Raw genomic sequence first — 22,052 nt, forward strand, 5'->3', positions numbered from 1 at the left:
TTGTTAGAAGTTTCAGTTTCAAGCCATTTTATTGCCCACAAACACCCTTGAACACTCTTAGACTCTTCTCCTGCCCACGCGATCCCGCGGAATGAGGCGCAATTCCGAGCCGTGCTTCAGGAAAACCGTTCCCGCCGTTTGCGCCGGACTAATGCCGATGCCGTCGTCCGTGATGATGGCGCTGGTGGCCGGCGGCACCTTGAATTCCTCCGCGGCGAACTTCAGCACCGCCGTGAAGGGAGTTGATTCGGGAACACTCAATCTGGTCGAGAGACACCAAAAGTCGTTAGCAACATTTTTGAAAAGCGTGTGTCTCGGATAAAGTCTCCAAAAACACTTTCACTTCAGACACGATGAAAGATTCTCATGAGTCACAAATTGACTGGTAAATTGTGAAGAAGAGAGATTAACTGGCATTCTTACACTTTGAAGGGCAGCTTGGGATCCGACGTGAGGGTGATCTTGAAGGTGACTTTAGAGACGCTGCGGAAAAGCATGAGAGAAACAAGGAAACATAAGTTTACTGCATTCTGAGCAGAAATTGAGAATTAATTCAATTTCAGGGATCTTTTTAAGTCGTGAATTGATGAGAGTGTCTTTCAGTACTCACGCCATGACGGAATTACTGGAGTTTCTCTATTTATCGGGATGTTTTTGAAGGAGACCTAAACGGCATGACAGCCACCTCATCAACACAAAACACTTTGGAGACTTTCGGCTTGTCATCTTGACAGCCGAGGCACACTTTCCCGATTCGTTGAATTTCTCCCAAACAGCTAAAAAAAAATCAGAATAAGACAATTTCCACGGAGTTTGAGAAGGCTTGAGGTGTTTTTACTCATAAATTCTTGTCAATTCTACATAAAATAGTCACTTTTCCCTTTGGAAATTGAGACAAAAAGCGGGCTCAACCGGGATTTGAACCCGGGACCTCTCGCACCCAAAGCGAGAATCATACCCCTAGACCATTGAGCCACTTAACGAAGACCACGCGCCAAAACTTCCCACCAAATTTCCACCAAAATCGCCCCCATTTACCTGCTTTTATCCACATTTATCACACACCGTCGAAATCCACCGACTGTCCAGGCGATTTTAGCGATTTTCACCCCAGAATTCAACACTTTCTCACCCTTTTCCCGCTTGGAGACTTTCCAGCAAGGACTCATTCCCGATCCCGGAGGAGTTTCGTCAAGAATTCCATCGTTAAGATCAGAACAGTGGGAATTTGAATAGAGATTCGCCGTGTGAAGCGATGGAAGTGGATTTGAGAGCTCTGCAAGCGGCTCAATGGTCTAGGGGTATGATTCTCGCTTTGGGTGCGAGAGGTCCCGGGTTCAAATCCCGGTTGAGCCCGTTTTTTACAAACATTTTGCCACTTTTCATCAATCTCAGAAGCTTTCTTTGTGACATTCTTTTGAAAGTCCATGAAAAAATAGGAGATAAAAAGACTGGAATTTGTCATTTTAAATATTTTATTCTTACTTCTTCAATGTAACTCAAGTATATATATATTTATATAATAATAATATATGTATTTATTATCAGGAGTTAAATTATCAACAATCAAAATATTTCTTGCTTTTTTCATCATAATTTTTGTCTTATAGATTTTTTTCTCATTACAATTTTTTTACTTCCCTTCTTTTACTGCTGAATTCGTTTACTGGTTTTTACTTTATTTGTAGTTTTCCAATTCTATTTATTTTACTATTAATTCAAAATTATGTTCTCATGATTCTCATCGTGTTATTCTTGTTTTTTTAATGCAATTTAATTAATTCATCAATGCTAAAATCTAACCTTTTTTTTGCTATTTCGACAAAATTGTGTTACAATAAATTGCATTTTTTGTTGATTCTAAACTACGGTTAAAAAGACAAGTTGTTGGAAAATTAAAGGAAAGAAAATATATTTCATGATAAAGAAACAAAGATTCTAAAGGGCAAATCAACAACGAAAGAATTTAAGGGGGAAAAATCAATCAGTTTTTTGCAAAGGAATGCTAAATTATCTCTTTCCTTAAATTGTTAATTCATACTTTCTACGTTTTCATTTCATCTTTCTTTAATTATGTTTTAATGCTTATAGGCAAAATATTTTTACTTCTTTTTCTTTTAAGATTATATTCTCTTCATTATAATTTTTATCATCCATTTTTCCATCTTTCTTTCTTTTTTATATTTATGTTAAAACCTCAGCAATTTTTTTTTTAATATTATAAGTAAATATTACACAAAGAAATATTACCATCAATTCTTTTTTCATTAGATTTTTTTTTACCATCTTCTTCTTAATTTAAATACTGAAATCATCATCATTCTTCATGCTTTTTCATCCACATTTTCCCTTCTTTTCTTCTTCTTCTCTTTTCCCCGACAAAAAAAAAGACACGACAAAGAAAAACGGACTTAAAGTTAATCTCTCAGTGCGTCAATGAATTTGATCAATTTGATGTTTTGTCTCTCAATCTTTTAGCTATTTTTATCTTTAATTTCTATGCAAGAATCAAGTGTATTTTTCTCTTTTACTACATCTTCTTAACTTACAGTGTTTTTCTGACCAAATTTCTCTTTTCCCCAGGAAATTCTACACACTATTTTTTTTCTTTCTTTCTTTCTGTATATATTCAAATACAATTCCACCCCTTTTTCTCTCTCTTATTTTCTGTTTCTCTCTTTTATTTACACACATCAATCGCTGAGCGCGCGGGGAGTCGAAGCGTGTGCCGGAAGTGGAAAGGCGCGGCGCGGGGAAAGAGCGGCGAATGTCTACATGCGGATCGTGCGGCTCAAGATGGACTTAACTATGCCGAAGCTGAGCGTGAGCAGCTTGGCTAAATGCTGCGCGGGCGCGCCCAGGCCGCCCAGGAGCGCGCTCTCGCCCTACATGCCGTAGCCCTGATAGGGCATGTTCGGCGCGTAGCCGGGCACGCCGTACGCCTGGGCGTACTGCGGCGGCACGCCCATGCCCGGGCCCGCCGTCAGCATCAGCTGCGGCTCCGGCAGGATCATCGACTTGTGCTCCGCCTGCTCGCCTTCCTGCTGCCGCTGCGCCTCGTTCAACTCCAGCTTGTCCACCTTCGACGTGTACTCGCGAATCACCTGCGCAAGAGAAGGGAAAGAAAGAAACAACATCGCGCATTAGTCACGGATTAGCAATCAATCACGACGATAGAGCGACAGACTTCTTTCTGCCATTCAACACACTTTCTATGCGTGGGGCAAATTTAAGACTAAGACAAGAACTAGAAAACAAGAACAAGAAACTAGACAAAATTGGGCATTTTTCAACGAATTTCATTGCATTTTACACACAGAGTCAAACGAAGAACTCTTTGCAACTTTAACTTCATCCCATTCTTAATAAGCTGTCATAACTATAAATTCACTAAAAGATGTTACAAAATTACGATTAGTATCTTATAAGAAATGTGGTGAATTTATCTTCTGCGAAGCTTGAAATGTTAATTCATATTTTTCATCCCATAAAGACAAGAAAACCCGGAAAATTCATGTGAAAATCAAGGAAATAGACAATAATGATGTTTTTATTGGATTTTTCTGACAATTGAGATTGAGGTTATGTGTTTTCCGGACACCCACCCTTCAAACCCTTTCCAAGGAAACCAATTAGATTTCCCAACACATTTCACGCGTACATGTCGTGACACGGACATTCTGGTTAGCAGAACTTTTCGAGAATTCCATGCGACGGGTGCCTCGAAAACTATAAAAAGTCGAAATCGCCATTTTTCAGCAAAGCGAGTGAAAAATTTTGCATTAAAACAGTTGCGAAATTTGCCAAATTTACTTCAAAATACTAAAAATGCCTTCAAATCGTTCGTTAAAGTGAAAATATTTCTCTGTATTTTTTATTTTGTAAATGTTTTATTAGTATTTATTGAAATTTTTCACTAAAATGTGGCAAAATTAATAGAAAATCTGAAAATATTACTTTTCAAAGTCGATTTTTAATGGTTTTTGAGTCGATTTTATACAAAAAATCAACTTTTCATACTTCAATTGAACTTTTTCTTAATGTTTTCAAGTGAAAAAATTTAAAAGATATGAGAAATATTCATTTAAAGTCCAGAAAAACATTTTAGAATAATTCTGAAAATCTACAAATATTTTCTAAAAAGACGTTTTATGCATTTGACTGCAATTTTTGAGACATTTTTCTTGGAAAAATTGTTCAGCGTAAATAATGAAAATTCGACTTTTCATTCGCAAAACATGACAATTTTTTTCCATTTGTGCTTTTTAGATAAATAAGATATTTTTCTATTGTCTCATAAGATACAAATCTTAAAATTCTTGTACAGAAAGAACAAATAAAAGACTTTTCAAAAATACATGAAGACGAAAACTATGATAAATCGACTTTTCATAGTTTTTCATTCACCCGTCGCATGGGAAACACGCCCAATGTCAGGAACAGTCGTGGATGAAGATGTCTTGTCACTGGAAAATGGCAAGAAACTGGGCGGAAGTTGTGTAATATTCTGCTCTTAAAACACCATCAAAAAAAGCCATAAATTACATTTTGACAGCTGAAATTCGTATTAAATAAACACCAAATTATGCTTTGCAACACCTTTTCGTTCGTATTTCATTCGTACTTTACACTAGCGCCGCCTTGCGGCCCTAAAAATAATATATGAAAACATAAAGTTGCAACAACAAATTAGTAACTTTTACGAACTGAAATATAAAATCTGTAAAGTTGCAACGAGCTCAAAATTCAATAATAAGTAATCAATTTTCCTGACAGTTTGTAAAAATCATGTGGGAAATCCTAGAAAAATCCTTAATATTGTCTCAAAATGATGAAATTAATGAATTTTCATGATATTTTTTGCATTAATTTCAATTTATGAGCAAAATTAAGTGAATTTTAACCCATTTCAAAAGGAAATCAAGAAGAAAATCTCTAAAAGAACCCTTAAAATGATGTGATTTAATGCAAAAAGAAATATTCACATCTTGAATCATCTCAAAGAGACATTAAACTTAAAGGATTCTAAAGGAATTTTACGAAGAAATCCATCAAGATTTCATCTCTTCTCATCCACACAAGATTAATCTTCTTGTCAAAGAGATTCTTCTTCTTTCAAGTCTTAATAAATCAGCAATTTGCGCCCATTTGAGCTGAAAAATCACCTGAATCAAGTACGGCATGGCGAAATCCATGATGTTGTGTCGCCAGGCGAGCTCCAGAATCACGTCCGGCCGCAGCAAATCGTAGCACTGCAGACGAAAGAAGAAGCGAGAAAAGCGCGTGAGTAAAGGAAATGGCGCAAATTGACAAGGAAACGAACCTGGAAAAGACAGGCGGCGAAGCAATCGAAAGCGCCTCTGTCCAGGAACCAGCCGAGCAACTCCTCAGCGATCTCCTGCTGATGCGACTCCGCCGCATATTCCATCGCGTCCTTGAACAGGCGATCCTTCTTGCACAGCTCAACGCTTTGCTTCCAGCGATTGTTGCCTGAAAAAGCAGACAGAAAGTCAGTGAAAGTGTTAAAATTCTGTGGAAAATCATGTTGAATTTGATGCAAAAGTACTTCAAAACACTTCATTTCTTTATTATTCTAAGTATAAAATAATCTTTCTGTCTCAAAAGGATAGAAAATTAATTTAATTCCGCGTTCTTTGCATTATTTCAGGATGAATTAGTCAAAATAACTTGAATTTTAAGCGGTTTAATAAGGAATTCAATCGTTTAAAATGAATCCAAGTCATAAGATTCGATTTTTTCTCAAGCTTAATCAAATTTTCATTGTTTTAAAGACTATTTTGATGGAATAAAAAATATATAAAGTTTGTTAATTGAGTTAAACATGGAGAAACTGATATTTTGAATCAATTTTCAGTACAATTCATCCCATTATTTTGGAGTTATTGAAGTTATCGACAATTACCGACACTTATCGACAAGAATTTCTTGCAATTTCCTTGTTTTTAACACAATTTTAGTGGGAAAATAAGACTAAATCAGACTAATTACTCTTAAAACTATCAATTTTAACAATTTTCCCCCAAAGATTGTGTTTAAAAACAAGAAAATTGCACACAATTCGTGTCGATAACTGTCGGTAATTGTCGATAACTTGAGGATAAGGATGAAATTACCTTTGTAGAGATAGGCAGCGATGCGCCTGAACTCCGTGAGCTCGTGCTTCTCCAGCTTCTGCGCCAGCGCGATGTTGTCGAAGTTATCGAAGGCGTCAATGGACGTCCTGAGACCCTGATAGTCCTCCTCCTCGATCAGCAGTCCATTCAGTGCCTCATTGATGGCCTTGTTGTTAAGATTCTGCACAGAGCGCAAGTACGGCTTCACCAGTTGCAGATGATTGGTCTTGGTGAAGAAGCCAACGGCGCGCGTGTGATCCATGCGTGGCGCCAAGACCAACAGCATGTCGTTCAGCAGCAGCGGTTTGTAGTCCAAATAGAACTGAATCGCCTTGTAGTACAAATCAATATTGGCCACCTTTGTGATGATATCCTTAAAGTGTCCCTCACGCCACGCTTCTGTTGGATGTGACATCATTGCCTGCACAGCATTATCATATTCTTCATACTTGTCATAGAGAAAGACCAATTCGGACCACAAGTGTGCTTGTTCGGCGGCACGCAAGACTTTCGGAATGTTCACACGTGACCAGAACAACTCCAGATGTTCACGCATCTTGCTGGGTTTGTATTTGGAATAGAGAATTGCCAATTCCGTGAACATTCCCATATGAGCACGCTCGAGACCCAAAGCAGCCTCAAGAAGTGCAATGAGTTCCTCAAAGTGTCCACGATCTTGATAATAATTGATCAAATCCTCCAATTCATCGGCATGCACGACAATGTGAAGACCACACATTTGCGCCAGCCGGAATTCCTGAGCGTCCACACATGCGAAACACACTTCCTTCCACGTGCGCGTCGAATTGGCCTTCCTGGCGCTATCCACGGCGCCCTGGAACTCCTTCAGATGCACCAAAGTGATGGCGAGACGGGCGAAATTGCTGACATTGTTGTACAGCAGCTTTGCCGCATCGTACATGCCATCGTTGAAGCATCTGTCGCCAATCTTCTGGATGTCAGCATGATTTGGACCCGAGATGAACTCCTCCAGATCCGCAAGACGTCCAGTTCGTGCATAAGCATAAATCAACTCACTCTCAATGTAACTCTCGCGCGCCTTCATCCTCGCCATCTGCAGATAGCGCACCAGATCGTCCCAGGATTCATTCTTGCTGGCCGTCTCGACGACATCCATGTAAGCACTCGGATCGTCAGCTTTGATGTACGAATCGATGGCCTCCTTCACGAGACCTTTCTGGAGTTGTGCGCCGGCCAATTGAGACCACACCGCCGGCTCATTGCAGCGCTCAGCGAACTCATTGGCGCGCTCAAGATTCTCCACCTGTTCAATCAACACCTGAATGGCCGACGTGTTGACGTCGAACTTCTTGAAGATGGCAAAAGCCTCTTCGTACAGTTGATTGCTGATGGCAATGTTGGCAATGTCCGGCGCATCGTAATTGTCCAGACGATTGATGTAATCCATCACGCGTGTGCGATCCGCCTTGATTGCCGTCAAGATGAGCAAATTCTGCAAATTACGATGATCAGAAAACACTGATGAATCCAAGACAATCTTCTCAAGCAATTCAATCAATTCATTCGGCAAATCTGCCGTCATGAAAGCCTTTACGGTCACAGAAATATCATCAGGATCTTGTGTCTCACTCAGTGCCGTCTGAACAACTTGATCAATCAACTGACGCTTGTAAGGATTCGCTTCAGAAAGGACTTCAGCCCACAATTCAGCATCACGACGACGCACAAGATATCTCGCTTCAGATTTAAACAGTGAATTCTCATTGCACACCGCAATCAACTCCCTATCGCACTGTCCACGTTCGTACGCCACGCACGCCAAGTGCGGATCACGCTTCTCACAGTAGCGTCCAACCACGCGACTGTCATAGAATTGATTCTCCTTGAGGAAGCGCTCAGGATTGTTATTGGAATCAATATAGATCTTCGCCAAGGCATTGTGTGTTGCCGGTTCTGTGCAACCTTCGTGCACGCGTGACTCCAACCACGGCAGCAACAGCTTCAATCGATTGCGCTTCTCCACTTCCTCCACCAATTCATCCGTGGAAAATTGTCCCTTCACCACCAAAATCAGATTCTTTATGATATCCTCAGAGCAATCAACATCCAACAATCCACCAACAACCACTGGCAAGCGTGATGGATTGACTTTCTGCACATAGATTTCAATGTACTTCTGCAGATTGTTGCGATACAAATACAACACGAGATCGTGAACAAAGTCAAAACGATCACAAACAATAATCAATGGCAATTGATCTGTCAATTTTGCCTCCTTCAAGAAATTCTTCACACGCTCAGGATTGTAACAGTTGCTCTCGCGACAAATGCGCTCAACTTCCTTAATCTGTGTGGTTTTGCACGCCGCCTGAATGTACTTAAAGTGCACCTCAGGATCCTGACTGAAGTTGACAATCGATCCGAGGAAGTAGAACAATCCTTCGTAACTCTTGAAGCTCTCAAACAGATCAATTAGCGCCTTTGTTGTCAACTGTTCATGATACTTCGTGGCAATTTGCACGCAAATCTGCAGATTCTGCCGAATATTGGCCGTCAACATGGCCTTCAAGCACTCCAGCGAATCCTCCACACTCAGCGTGCCGAAGAAGCTCAACAGCCAGTCGGCATTCAGCAAGTGCGTGTGCACAACTGCCCTCTTGATGTCATACAGATCCGTGTAGTGCTCCAGGGCGCGCTGCAGCAGACCCGCCTTCTCGCACAGCTGCGCAATGTGCGCACGATCGTAGTGCGTGAACATGGCGTTGCCCAGAATCGCGTCCGCCACTTGTGGCGCCGACATCAGATTCATCTCCAGCAGACGCGTCTGCAGCGGCCCTTCGTTGGGCCGATTGTGCTTCAGCGCATCGAGAAGGAACGCCGTGCACTGCTGCACCATATTCTGCTCCATGAAGATGTCCACGATCTGATTGATGTCCGCCAGCGGCTCCTCATCAGCCACCAGCATTCCCGCGAATCCAGCGCCCTGCTCGGGATTCGTGCGCATCACCGAGCGCAGCAAGTAGATGTAATCCGGCGTGTAGTTCACCTGCGCGGCGCAAAGAAAGTCAATTATTAGTGATAGAACGGAAATTATAGAGTAATCTTGTGGAATATTTGAGGTTTCATAGAGTATTTAATATATATGAAAACTTTAAACCGCCATAACTCCCAATCTATGGTTTCAATCTAGCATCGTAAACTATGTTTAGAGACATCCTGATCTTGAGTACAACAGGAAAAAAGTTTGATTCAAATGTAAGGAACTTTCGTCGAGATAAAGACGTTTAAAGTTAATTTCAATATGGCCGACACACATGATGACGTCACAAACTAATAAACATTATTTTATTTAGTGAAGAAATGATGGAAATCAGTTCGCAAAACAGCAGAAATACTGGCCAATAAAGCGTGTAAGCTTTGATCTAGAGTAGAAAAGTGTTTTCGCTACTTTAGCGCCCCTGGCGGATGTTATATCAACTGACATTTGCTTTTTGTGCTGTTTTGAGGCAATTAAACCTCGTCGGCCTTAATAAACCCAGGTTAGAACGATTACAGACTTGCTGGTGATCCACGGAAGGATAAGCCAGAGCGCGAGTTGAGCCATAAAACTCGACTTATCCCTCTATGTATCGAACTTTCCCGACATTTCACAACACAAAAACGGACAAAATGATTAAATTCTTCTGCGAATCTTCCATTTTCGCAATTTTATCGTAAAATTTCACGCTTTTTGATAAAATAAACAAATCATTTGACAGCTGAAAGGGGAAAACGAAGCAAAATTGTCGCTAGTGTCGACAAAGAATAACTTCTGAGTGTGATTAGTGCCAGTTCAGCCTCGATTTGTCGCTAATCTGACCTTTTCACACTTCAAGCTCATCCACAGAGGATTGATCCCCGTTTGTATTGATTCGAGGGTTATCCGCAAGTCTGTAATCGCTCTTGGAGTCAGAGTTATTGTCATTTTTACTTTCAAACTCAGGATCAGGAAGAACCTAGAGTCTTAAGTGTAGCTTCATTGGAAAGTTCTCGATGTCTTCCATAGAATTCTTGCCAGAGAAACTGAGCAAAAGAATCTGAAATTGTACTTTTCAGTGGTTTCTCACCTTCTTGGCGTACAGCACAATCTTCTGGAACTGTCCAGTCTCGGCGAAGCACTGAATCACTTTGTTCGGCACATTGGAGCGCAAATAGATGGAAAGCGCGAGCGTCAAATCCGTGGGCTTGATGAGATCGCCCAACTCTTCGCTGCACTCCAGCTTCTCCTCCTTCAGCCACTTCTCGCACAGCTGCTTCCTGCCCTGCAGCAGCACCGGACGGCACAACTCCAGCGACTCGTACTTGTTCAGCTTGCCCTGATCCAGCAGAATGCCGAAATATTGCAGCAGCGGCGGCGAATTGGAGCCCGCCGGCGTCTGCACTTGCTGGAAACTCTGAATGGTCTGTGGCGTGCGCAGAATTCCCTTCGGTGCCAATGCAGCGACCTTGGCCGCCTCGGCATAGTGTCCATTCTGGAAGAGATTGTTGAACTTGTGCACAAACAACTCTTCAGCGCCCGACAAATTGTTCCGCACGGCAATTCTCAGTGCCAAATCCGCATTCTGCAGCGTATTTGTGATGTAGGGAATGAGATGATCCTCCTCAACAGTCACAGACAGCACTTGACCCTTGCGATTCACCCCAATAATCCCGCCGCTCGCCTCGTGCGGCGCCGTGACGAAGATCGTCTCCGCCGAGATGCGATTCATGTAGATACAAGTGGCCGTCTCGATGTCGTACAGATGAATGTAGCCGTATTTGGTGATCAAGTAGATCACATCGTACTTGTCCGACACTTGCATCGCCACCGGAAAGTCATTCTGCGCCTCTGGCGGAAAGAAAACATCCACGGACTTCTTGGCGAACGCCTGATTGCCGGCGGGCGGCGTTCCCACCTCAATGATGTACAACTTTCCACCCTGCGTCGAGCGCACGGCGAAGCAGAATAGCGTCGACGCCTCTTGATTCTTCTCCATCTTGAACGTGGCAAAAGACGCCGCGTGACCCTCAATTGCCTGCGAACACTTTCTCTCCACCGAATACAACTGCATCGCGCCCACGACGCGATTCTGCAGCGCCGTGATGCCTGAAGAAGAGATCAAGAAGAACACAATTAAGCAATTAATCCATTAATTCAGCTGTTAAAGCGATGAAAATCACACAAAAATACGGAAAAAGGGATTTTATTGATGAATTTCACTCCAAATTAGAGCAAATGAAGGAAATTTGTACGATTTTGTAATCGAAAAACACGATTTTAAGTCGCTAGAACCATAAAAATACACATTTCAAGAGGCTTTTGCTTCATTTACAACTCAAAATTCACGATTTTGAGCTCTTTTCACAGCTAAATTTCCTCTGAAAATATTTTACATAGAATTCTCAGACGATTTTTGGTGTTATTTTGACTCTAAAATCGCTAGAATCCAAAGATTTTCAACTCTTTCAAGGCTTTGCTTACGTATTTGACAGAAAAGCTTACAAAAACCCACTCAAAGAGTTGAATAGACAAGAAATTTAACTCTACGCAAAGTGAAAATATGTGCAAAATGCACGGAAATGAAGAATTTCAGTGAATTCAGCATAAAATGCGACTCATAAATTGTCAAATTTCATTATAAATCAAGACAAAATATCATGATTTGCAAGAAAAGCTTCATTGGAAATAATCCAATTAATTAATCATTTCATTCGTGATGCTCTTGAGAAAACGTGATTCAATAAACACTGCTCGATTTGCACAATTTATTGCTGTGTTTCTTGGAATCTAAGACACTTTGCAATTGATTCAATGTGACAAATTAACACAAATAATCAAGACATTTTCTGATTCAATAAAGTGTCTTAAATTTATGAGTTTCTCTGGTGAAAATCTGTCGCCAAAATTGACTTTTCTCCGCTCTTGATGATTGTCAAAGTTGATGCAATCAATGCACAAAATGCTCAATTGATTTTATAAATAGTGCTTCTATTTCTCTCTCTCTCTCTTTGTCTCTCTTCTTGTCTCGCTCTGACACTTTTCCTCACACGCTTCAATTTATTTTTATTTGATTATCTCTAATTGGGTTGATTTTTCGACACTTGTGCGCCAAACAAAGTTCCTTGTTTGCTTCTTGTCACTGAGCTTGATTTAATAATTCATCATTGGGCTTTGCGTGCGTTCTTTTCGGCGCTGCAAGCGAGCGAACGCAAGAAGAAAATCTTCTCCAAAGCCCCAAAGAAACCAGCCAGAGAGAAGAGAGAAGACAATAGGCAAAGTGCACTGACGCATAGAAGAGATACAAATAGACGCTGATTGAATAATCATGTGGCTTGAGAACTCTTCTCGCCGTCTTTCGCAACATCACTTCAGCTTAGCAGCAACATTAGAGCGATTACAGACTTGCCGCTTATCCTCGAATCGACGCGAACTCGGATCAATCCTCTGTGGATGAGTTTGGAGTGTGTAAAGATCAGATCAGCGATAAATCGTGGTTGATCTGCTCCTTTACACACTCAATATATCGACGGGTGTTTCGAAGACTATCAAAAGTCAAAATCACCATTTTTCAGTAGAGTGATTTGAAGTTTGAGAGGTTTATCTTTCAGTAAATTGATAATACTGCTCTACTCTACTTTTATGCAATATTTCCCAGGTTATTCCACTGTTATTTGTTGAAATATTAACTAAAATACAGAGAGTTGATAGACAAATTGGAAAAATTTGTTACAATAAGTCGATTTTAGATAGTCTTTGTGTACTTTTTTCCAAACAATTCGTAAAAATCAACTCTTAAAGTATCAAAAGTCGACTTTTCATAGTTTACAGCGCAGCTTTGAACATTTTTCTACACACGGGGTTTTTAAGAAAAATCGTATTTCTTTAATTTTTGCCGATGTAATATTTTTACACTTAATAGAACACAAAAAAACGATTTTTGATACTCTTCGATTCACCCGTCGATATGGATTAGCCGTAATTAGTGGCTGAACTGGCGCTAAACACACTCAGAAGTTATTCTTCTTTGTCGACACTAGCGCCACTGTGCTTTTGTGTATTCAGTTGTCAATTGATTTGTTTTTCTTATCAAAAAGCGTGAAATTTTACGTTAAAATTGCGAAAATTGATGATTCACAGAAGAATTTAATGATTTGAATAATCCAGGAAATAATTCACAAGAGATTCGCCATTTTGTCTTTCCTGAGTCGTGCAATGTTTCGGCGCATTTTCGCACGAGCGCGCTTCCGTCGCGAACCCCAAAATATCGGCTGAACCTTCGATATATCGAGGGATTATTCGCGTTAAGCGAACTGTCAGTCGAAGACACTCGCGCTTTCGCTTATCCTCCCGTGGATCATCAGCAAGTCTGCAATCGCTTTTATAATGTGCAAAACTCCGAGAGTGCGTTGAGTCATCGGCAACGGAGAAGTTTTGACACACTTACCGACGAGCAGGAGCCACTGCTGCTTGGGGTCCGTGCGATAGTTGATGATCTGACAGTTGTTGAGCGACGAGTGGCGATCGAAGACCTTCTGAGGCGTCGAGTCGCCCTCCATCGACCAGTGATAGACGGAATTCTCCGTCACCAGCGCCAGCGTGTTGAGGCTCATCCACTTCCAGAACACCACGTCCTCCGTCATCGTGTGCGCCTTCATCTTCGACTTCATCTCGATGTTGAAGATCTGCAGAGTCTTTTGTGCTGCAAAAACCAAGGGGAAAAATGCCCAAATTAATTATCAATAAAACAAGTTTTCTCCTGAAATTAATTTCAAATTGAAAAAATCAATTATTCTATTTAATTTTTGAATATAATTCAAAATTAACAAGACTTTGAAAGATAAAACGTTGATAATTTATCTTCACAATATAAAAATGTTCTTCCTTTAAATTAATATTTTTTGTGGTTTCAAGACTTAAAAATGCAAGTTTTTGACACATTCTAATACAAAGAATTATTTTCACATGAAAATTTATGCATTTTTCATCGCATTTTAAAGTCTTTTGTAAGAAACTTAATTCTAGTTGGAATTTTTCTCTTTAAATTAATTACAAATTGACGAAAATTCATCAATTTTCATCATTTTAAAAATACTCTAACAAGCAAAATGTTAATAATTTATCTTCACCACATGAAAATATCTTTTTAGGACTGAAAATTGTTGTGAATTTAAGCGATTCTTATCGCATTTTGAGGTCTTTTGCAAGATACTTTATTCTGGTTTGGATTTTTCTCTTAAAATTAATTTAAAAAACAATTTTTTCATCTAATTTTCGAATAAATTCAGCAGTTTTTGTAATTTTAACAAGACTTTCACAACATCTCAACATAAAACTATCTTTCTAGGACCAAAAAATGCTTCAAAAATTGACAAATTGATTTAAAATCCTATCAAATAAGATATTTTACTGAAATTTTTCTTCTTATTTGAAAGAAAAGCATTAGAAAAGAGTCTAAAATTGACTAACAAAACTTAAATCACTATTTTTCAGTCCCAAAAAGACTCGTTTCAACAACAAAGCGGCACAGAAAATCTTCTCTTGAGCCAATTTCTTTGCATTTCTTCCTGAATTTCCGCCTATGAAAGCCCTAAAAAAGGCAGCAAAGGACGAAAGGACTGACCTTTGAGAGCGATGACTTTGCTGGCCGGATTCATGATGGCCGAATCGGCGCTGATCGGGCGCCGGATGGGATTCGCCGTGTCGTTCATGTCGATGATGACGACTTGAGCCGTGTCGCCGACTTTCTCGCGCACGCAGATGAACTTGTCCGACTCCATCGTCAGCGTGCTGAAGGAAATCGCATTGATGTTGATCCCGACGCTCGTGAGCTGAAATCCAAAAACCACAAACAGAATGAATTTCCTCCCATCTTTGTGTGACCCAGAAAATTATTCCCATCAACGCGACGCGCGAATGGGAGAAAAATATTGATTTTTTCCTTAGAAATTTCACATGACAGAAAAATTCCCCCCAAATTGAAAAAAAATTGACCACAGAAACAGAGAAAATGCAGAATCAACAGAGAGAAAGAGAGAGAAAAGGACAGTCGAGTGGAAAATAAGAAATGAGAAACGAAGAAAATCTCTCAAGCATATTTCCTCAATTGAAGTGAAAGCTTGGATAAGAGTAATTGCCTCAGTTTTTTTTCTTTCTTTCTCTTCTTCTTCTTCCAAAACATCTCATAATTCTTCAATCTCATTCTTTCTCCTTCACAAACTTGATATTATTATATTAATATTTTTTTGCCCACTGAAAAACACACACGATTTGCGTGTTTTCTCAACATCACAAGAGGATTTTTTTTTGTCATTATTTTGCAAAGCAAGATTTTCCTTCCAGCATAATTCGACGGGTGCCTAGAAAACTGTAAAAAGTCAAAATCGCCATTTTTCAGCAAAGCGAGTTCAAAATTTTGCAGTAAAACAGCTGCGAAATTTGCCAAATTTACTTCAAAATACTCAAAATGCCTTCAAATCGTTCGTTAAAGTGAAAATATTTCTCTGAATTTTTTATTTTGTAAATGTTTTATTGGTATTTATTGAAATTTTTCACTAAAATGTGGCAAAATTAATAGAAAATCTGAAAATATTACTTTTCAAAGTCGATTTTATACAAAAAATCAACTTTTTCATACTTGACTTGAACTTTTTCTTAATGTTTTCAAGTGAAAAAATTTAAAAGATATGAGAAATATTCATTTAAAGTCTAAAAAACATTTTAGGATAATTCTGAAAATCTACAAGTATTTTCTAAAAAGACGTTTTATGCATTTGACTGCAATTTTTGAGACATTTTTCTTGGAAAAATTTCTCAGCGTAAACAATGAAAATTCGACTTTTCATTCGCAAAACAAGACAATTTTTTCCATTTGTGCTTTTTAGATAAATAAGATTTTTTTCTATTGTCTCATAAGATACAAATCTTAAAATTCTTGTACAGAAAGAACAAATAAAAGACTTTTCAAAAATACATGAAGACGAAAACTATGAGCCTCTTTATGCCGTGTCGGCTTTAATATAAATGCAGCATTTATATTAAAGCTAGTCCGACATGGACTTAAAAGTCGGCTCAAACCGCGCGGTGGCGCATGCGTGTGAGCTGTCAAATTCTCACACACATCCTCACTGAACGTCATTCGTGACTGCGCGTCGCGTTGCGACATGATTCGAGTTCAGTTTAAGCGCGTGTGTCCCGGTATCAACGCCATGGACTAAAATAAAGCCGAATATTGTTAAATGCTACTTTAATGATAAATTTAGCATTTAACTTGGCCCGGCATAAAGAGGCTCTATGATAAATCGACTTTTCATAGTTTTCCATTCACCCGTCGTAATTAAAAACCTTAAATTCTCTTCACTTTCTTCTCTCCCTCTTTTGCTGACAATTACAAGAATTTAATATAAATAAATGTTGCTCTAAATTATTTCCAACATTCAACAGTGTTTTTTTTGTGATAATGCGAATTAGACAAAACAACTTAAGTCAGCAGCAAATAACACTGCAAAATTCTTGCTGATAAGGCAGAAAATCAAAAGCAAAAGACAAACTTCGATGAATGATTCACACGATTGACAAGATATTCAATTGAACAAAAAAAGAGGGAAAAAAACGCTGGAAAATGATGTCATTTCGCTGAGAATCAAGATAAAGAGGCAAATGCACTTTGAAGATCTTTTCTCTCTCTCTTCGCCAAAGTCAAATTGAGCAAATATTTACTTCGCAAGAGCGTCATTTTCAAGGCTCTTGCAAAATTGAGCAAAAATTCATTGTGCGATGGAAGTGAAAATAGCCCCAAAAAATCATGAAACAATCCAAGAATAGAAAAAGGCCAGAACAAGAGGACGATAAAGAGGTCTTTTTATCTGCCACTGACGCGCGATTCACTCCTCTAATCTTGACTCTCTTTATCTCTCTCGCGCTTCGCTCTCTTGGATTCTCTCTTCGTCTTCTTCTTCTTCTGGTGCTGCTCTCAAAATCCTCCCTCAAATCAAAAGAAAACTCTCGCAGCGTCAATTGACGAACCCTTTTTCCTTCAATTCCTCGTGTGTGTGTGTGTGTGTGTGTCCATTGATGGGAAATTGCAGGAAAAGTCAGACGACGAGAGGTCAACAAAGGGAGGAGGAAAGCGTGGGCGGCGAGCGGAAGGAAATCGATGGCAGAATGCGTGGGTGACATTTTCATCTATGCTTCTATGCTTCATCTATGCGCCCACGATGGAAGAAAACACCAAAAACCACCCACTCTCGCCGTCCGCGGCATTTTCCCACCCATCGCGAAGCCCCAAAGCACAGAATTGTGGCGCAATTGACGAAGCCAATCAACAGACAGTCGCCGATCGACATTTTCTTACTGCTTCGGCTAAGAAAAGTCTGCAAAAAGTGATCATTTTGAGAGAAAAAACAGCAAGAAAAACACTCAAATTTCTCTTTTCTCATTCTTAGAAGTGTTTTTGTGCTAAAACTTAAACAAATATGTTGATTTTTCAAGTGTTGAATTAAGTTTTTAGTCATTTTCTCACTTATTCACCCTTTAAACTTGGTAAAATTACATAATTTCATACAGAAAAACACAGTTTTAGTGATTTCGTTGAGAAAATAATCATTTTGGACTACAAAAATATGAAAATGTAAAGAATTTAGTTTATTAAGAAATAATTTGCTCTGAAATTACTAATATTTGTTTATAAATGTGATTTTTCATGTTTTTAATTAAGTTTCTAGAGTTTTTCTCACTTATTCACCCTTTAAACTTGGAAAAATCAACCAATTTCATACAAAGAAATACAGTTTTTAGAGAATTCAATAAGAAATTAATCATTTTGAACTACAAAGAATATAAAAATGTTAAAAATCTAGTTTATTAATCAATAATTTGCTCTGAAATTATTAATTTTTGTTAATAATATTAAGTTTCTAGAGTTTTTCCTACAATTTCAGTCATTTAACTTGATAAAATTTACTTATTTTTATTAAATTGTGTCTGGATTAAGTTTTTTTCAGACATAACTATTGTAATTAACTTCAAAAATCCAATAATATTTCATGTGCAGCGCAATTTTCTTAAAGAACATGTCAAGAAATATGATTTATCGATGCATTAAATCAACATTATTGTAATTATTTCAACATATTGCTCAAGATACGAGTATTTTTCGAGATAAAATCAACTTAATCACACGCTTTTGAGTAGATTTAATGAGATTTATCTTTTTCCTTTGTATTATTTTTTTTCTAACAATTTTTAGTGATTGAAAAATTGTTTTACCAGCATTTTCAGCAAGAAAAAACTGACTTTGAGCTGAAACAGTCGAAATAAATCATTGTGAAGAGTGAAGAGATAAAGAGAATTAGGTTTATGACCTTAGAAATCAGGCGGATTTGCAGAAAAACCCTCAAAGTTCAGTGTGAATCCTCAAAAAATGGGCAGAAATGACAGGAAAAGAGCATCAAAGTGTGCCTTGAGTTTCCAATAAGAGACGCGGCGCAGCCAATAGGAAAACCACAAGTGTTTGACGTCAATCCAATTGGCCCGAAAGTGCGCCGTCATAGTCATCACGGCTCTGTGTCATCCCGTTATTCCCTGTCTATCTCTTGTGCTCCCGACGAGGCCCAATAAATCCCCCGAAGTGTGGAAAATTCCCTCGGAAGACCACGTTTTTCGGGTGTCACTTGGTGACCTCGTCGCCGCCGCGTGACTGAATCGAGGGCAGTGAAACTATGGGGCGTCCGCGGGTGGCTCTGAGGTGGGATGAGAGGCGCGCGCGGAGCGTGGGTGAGATTTTCATTGTTGAAGAAGAAAATTCCTCCGCCGCAAACAAAGTGGCTGCGCAAACGCGCCATTTTCCTCAGCCATCAATGCTCCACCATCAATTCGCCACTGTCCGGGAGACAGGGAGCGCGTCCGGGTGGCCAGGGAGGAGTGTGTCTGGCCGCGAGAGACGCCGCGGAGGTCATCAATCCGGCCTGAGCAATCGCCCAAATGCTGATGAGTCACGCTCCAACACAGCCACACACTCTTCTGGCCACTCTGGCCACCGCAAAACGCCCGCCCAGCGCCCCCGGCGCCGCGCACAAGCCCCCCAAGTGACTCACCTGCAGGTGCTCCTGGAATCTAATCGGCAAGTCCGTCATTTTGTCGCTGCTTCTCCGCGGAAAATCACTGAATCTGGCGCCTCAGGGCGGATGCAATAAGCCACAATTTGGTGTTTCAATAGAGTCTCTCGCCAAAACACTGGGCGGATGTGCCGCACTTCACTTCCGACTTGGTGAAAACGCCTTTTTTTCTGTATCTTTTTCTCTCAAAAACTCTCGCGATATTCCGGAGGCGATTCAGCGAGCAAACATGGCTTCCACGGGCGCTCCTCAAGTTCCGTGTGTGTCTCTCACCCTTTTTCACACCGTCTTTTCACACACAGTCACCGCTCGCCGGGTGGCAAATTCACGCGCACGCGATCACGTGGTGCGTGGGGAGTGGCGTGAATGGGATTTGCGTGCACGAGCGATGGAATTGCGAGCAAATTGGGCGTTTTTCTCGTCACCGGACAAATTCCACAGCACAATTGCAATCGGCTGCCACATCTACACCCCTCCGGAAGCGACGGATGTCGCCCGAATTCGGAATGTCGAAATTTCGAACATCGCGCGCCATCATGGGCGCGTTTAACCTCACTTTGGGAAAGTTTCGAGTGTTTTGGGCGGTTTTTGGGAGCGAAAAGGATGAATTTCCTGCACACTTTCCACCGCACGGTGGCCACGAGTGCCGCAATGGGGCGACAGAGGATCCCCGTGTTCAGTGCCAGCAAACAGAGCAAGATCATGAGCAAATTGGTGCACGGCAGGGACAAAGGAAGGCGCCAGTGGCACGAGAACAACATCCCGTCGGGGACTTTTGACCGGGCAGCCTCTGCCCAGGCCATCAGCAATCCCCGCGGTCATCCGAAGCACGTGCTGAGGCGCGTCACGGTGCTGAACAAGCTGTTCATGCGGAATATCGCCGACATCATGTCGACTGGCGAGCTTTCGCAGGAAATCGTGGGCAAAGGACTGGAGATTAGTCGCGTTAAAGTGTCTCCGGACTTCCGCCAGGCGTACGTGTACTGGCTGGCGAAGGGCACGGAGGAGGACGAGGAGCTGGAGAGTATGCTGAGCAGAATCGCCGGCCGGCTGAGGCACGAATTGTCGCAGTTGCGCTTGATGGGCGAAGTGCCGAAGATCATCTTCCTGAAGGACTTCCAGCACTCCAAGTTCAGCGATGTGGACAGACTCCTGGCCAAGGCGGACTTTGGGGAGGACTTCGAGCCACTGTACATGGGACAGAAGCCAAAGGAGGCGATAGCTCAGGACAAGAACGAGATTTTCCCCTCAAGCGCGGCGCTTCCGGAGATGCGTCAGGATGTTTTTGGGCTCAATCACGCCGACATCATGCAGAGAATCACGCGAACGCTGAGCAGAACGCGCTCCGCGTGGGAAAAGTACGAATTCGGGGCGGAGCCGGAAGAGCAAGTGCCGGGAATTCAGCGTCCGGACGTGGATTTCGAGTCTCGCGCAGAGAGAAATGCTCAGCTTGAGAAGAGATTCAATCAGTTCCTTATCAGCGCCAGAAACAGACCCACAACGCCCGAACGGAAGCGACACCAGCCGGAGATTCATGTGATTCCCAGGGACGAAAGCCCTGAAGAACCTGTGGATAATTCGCTGTTCGAGGAGGATGATTTCGACGAGTGGCCAGAAGAAAAGCCGTGATTTTTGGGATCTTTTCCATTTATTTCACGGAAATAAATCTTAAAAGTCTGTTGACCTGATTATACAAAAGAGGCTTTTGTACATTCCCGGAATCGGCTTTACTCAAAGAGACCAAAGCCCATGTCGTCGTCCTCAGACTCGGATTCTTCCTTCTTCTTCTCCTCTGCAAAGAGACAAGGAAGCGCAAAAGCATGAGAATTTGTCCAGAAAACCGACATTTTGGAGCATTTTCACGAGATTTTCAGACACAAAAAGGTTAGAATCACATCGAATCATGCGAAAGATGGTGAAAATGTGTTTCATCATCGCTCTTTGGAGGCTCTTTTGGGTGTCCGGAGGGCAGTTTTTCTTACCTTTCTTCTCCTCAGCGGCGGCTGCTGGAGCTGCAGCGGCTGGGGCTGCGGCAGCAGCGGCGGCTCCGCCACCCACTGGCATCGAAGAGAGCTTCTCGCGTCCTTGAAAGTACAGAGAAAACATCGTCAAATCCGCTCAACACAACAAAACCACGTGTTTTGGCGTCCGGAAAGATCAGGTTTGGGGTATTGTCACACACTTGGTCAAATGTAACGGGTCACCGCTATGGGGCCCTTCAGACAAGCTCATTTCATCACGCTCAGCGTCTTACGGAGCATCTTTCGGCCTCAGAACTCACCTTCAGCGATCAACTCCTCAACGTTCTTCCCGTTGAGTTCGCCGACGACTTTCTTCACGCGCTCAGCGTCCACTTCGACGCCCACGGAGCTGAGGATCTTCTCCAGGTCTCCGGTGGTGGGGTTCTCCTTGCCGCCCAGCACGGCGAGCAGGTATGCAGCCACGTAACGCATTCTGTCCGGGAAGAGAGAGAGACACAGTGAGGTTAGGAAGGGAATCTCAAAATATTCCAGTCATCTCAATGAATATCGTCCAATCGACACGCCATCGGCAATCAAGGCGCGCCATTGAACATATTCTGAGGGAAATATCAAGAAAAACACTAACTTTTAAGTCCTTTTTCCGACACGAAACGTAAGCAGCACACAAAATGCGACTTTCTCGTCTGACGATTTGTGTTACAAGAGGCCGACGAGTGGTGGCGTTGCCGTGAAGTGCGGCCCGAAAATGGCCGAAGATTTTGCCACCAGGCGGCGCTGGGGCGGCGAACTGTCAAAAGAGGCAGAAATTATGTAAACAAGTGAA

General features: G+C 41.3%; 4 protein-coding genes and 2 non-coding genes across 8 annotated transcripts; 2 read left to right on the forward strand and 4 right to left on the reverse strand.

The window, feature by feature from the left end:
* Positions 1-16: 16 nt before the first annotated feature.
* On the reverse strand, positions 17-21,977 carry LOC132265179 (large ribosomal subunit protein P2). Of its 3 annotated transcripts, none has more exons than XM_059765746.1 (4): positions 21,855-21,977; positions 21,529-21,701; positions 21,230-21,331; positions 17-72 (listed from the first exon to the last, which is right to left on the reverse strand). In XM_059765746.1, exons 2-4 carry the CDS (start codon positions 21,698-21,700, stop codon positions 29-31), a joined length of 318 nt encoding a protein of 105 aa, XP_059621729.1. In that variant the 5' UTR covers position 21,701; positions 21,855-21,977; the 3' UTR covers positions 17-28. The 3 variants fall into 3 exon arrangements, with proteins under 3 accessions (XP_059621729.1, XP_059621730.1, XP_059621728.1); XM_059765747.1 differs by lacking the exon at positions 17-72 and adding an exon at positions 15,316-15,344; XM_059765745.1 differs by lacking the exon at positions 17-72 and adding an exon at positions 20,877-21,039 and having other exon boundaries at positions 21,855-21,970.
* LOC132265181 (ubiquitin-fold modifier 1) lies at positions 43-729 on the reverse strand. The gene is made up of 3 exons (XM_059765748.1): positions 611-729; positions 424-483; positions 43-262 (listed from the first exon to the last, which is right to left on the reverse strand). The coding sequence occupies exons 1-3, from the start codon at positions 613-615 to the stop codon at positions 58-60; spliced, it is 270 nt and encodes an 89-aa protein (XP_059621731.1). The 5' UTR covers positions 616-729; the 3' UTR covers positions 43-57.
* Positions 904-975, reverse strand: Trnap-ugg (transfer RNA proline (anticodon UGG)). The gene has a single exon. It is a non-coding gene; the product is annotated as a tRNA-Pro (tRNA).
* On the forward strand, positions 1,285-1,356 carry Trnap-ugg (transfer RNA proline (anticodon UGG)). Its single transcript has one exon. It is a non-coding gene; the product is annotated as a tRNA-Pro (tRNA).
* LOC132265182 (clathrin heavy chain) lies at positions 2,067-19,343 on the reverse strand. Its single transcript, XM_059765749.1, has 8 exons — positions 19,227-19,343; positions 14,756-14,963; positions 13,580-13,834; positions 10,223-11,241; positions 6,135-9,162; positions 5,324-5,490; positions 5,166-5,252; positions 2,067-3,104 (listed from the first exon to the last, which is right to left on the reverse strand). Exons 1-8 carry the CDS (start codon positions 19,263-19,265, stop codon positions 2,886-2,888), a joined length of 5,022 nt encoding a protein of 1,673 aa, XP_059621732.1. The 5' UTR covers positions 19,266-19,343; the 3' UTR covers positions 2,067-2,885.
* Positions 19,614-20,925, forward strand: LOC132265177 (uncharacterized). The gene has a single exon (XM_059765742.1). The coding sequence runs from the start codon at positions 19,614-19,616 to the stop codon at positions 20,874-20,876; it is 1,263 nt and encodes a 420-aa protein (XP_059621725.1). The 3' UTR covers positions 20,877-20,925.
* Positions 21,978-22,052: the final 75 nt, after the last annotated feature.

This window comes from Phlebotomus argentipes, unplaced genomic scaffold, assembly GCF_947086385.1.
Source record: "Phlebotomus argentipes unplaced genomic scaffold, Phlebotomus argentipes genome assembly contig_2, whole genome shotgun sequence".
Lineage (NCBI taxonomy): Eukaryota > Metazoa > Arthropoda > Insecta > Diptera > Psychodidae > Phlebotomus > Phlebotomus argentipes.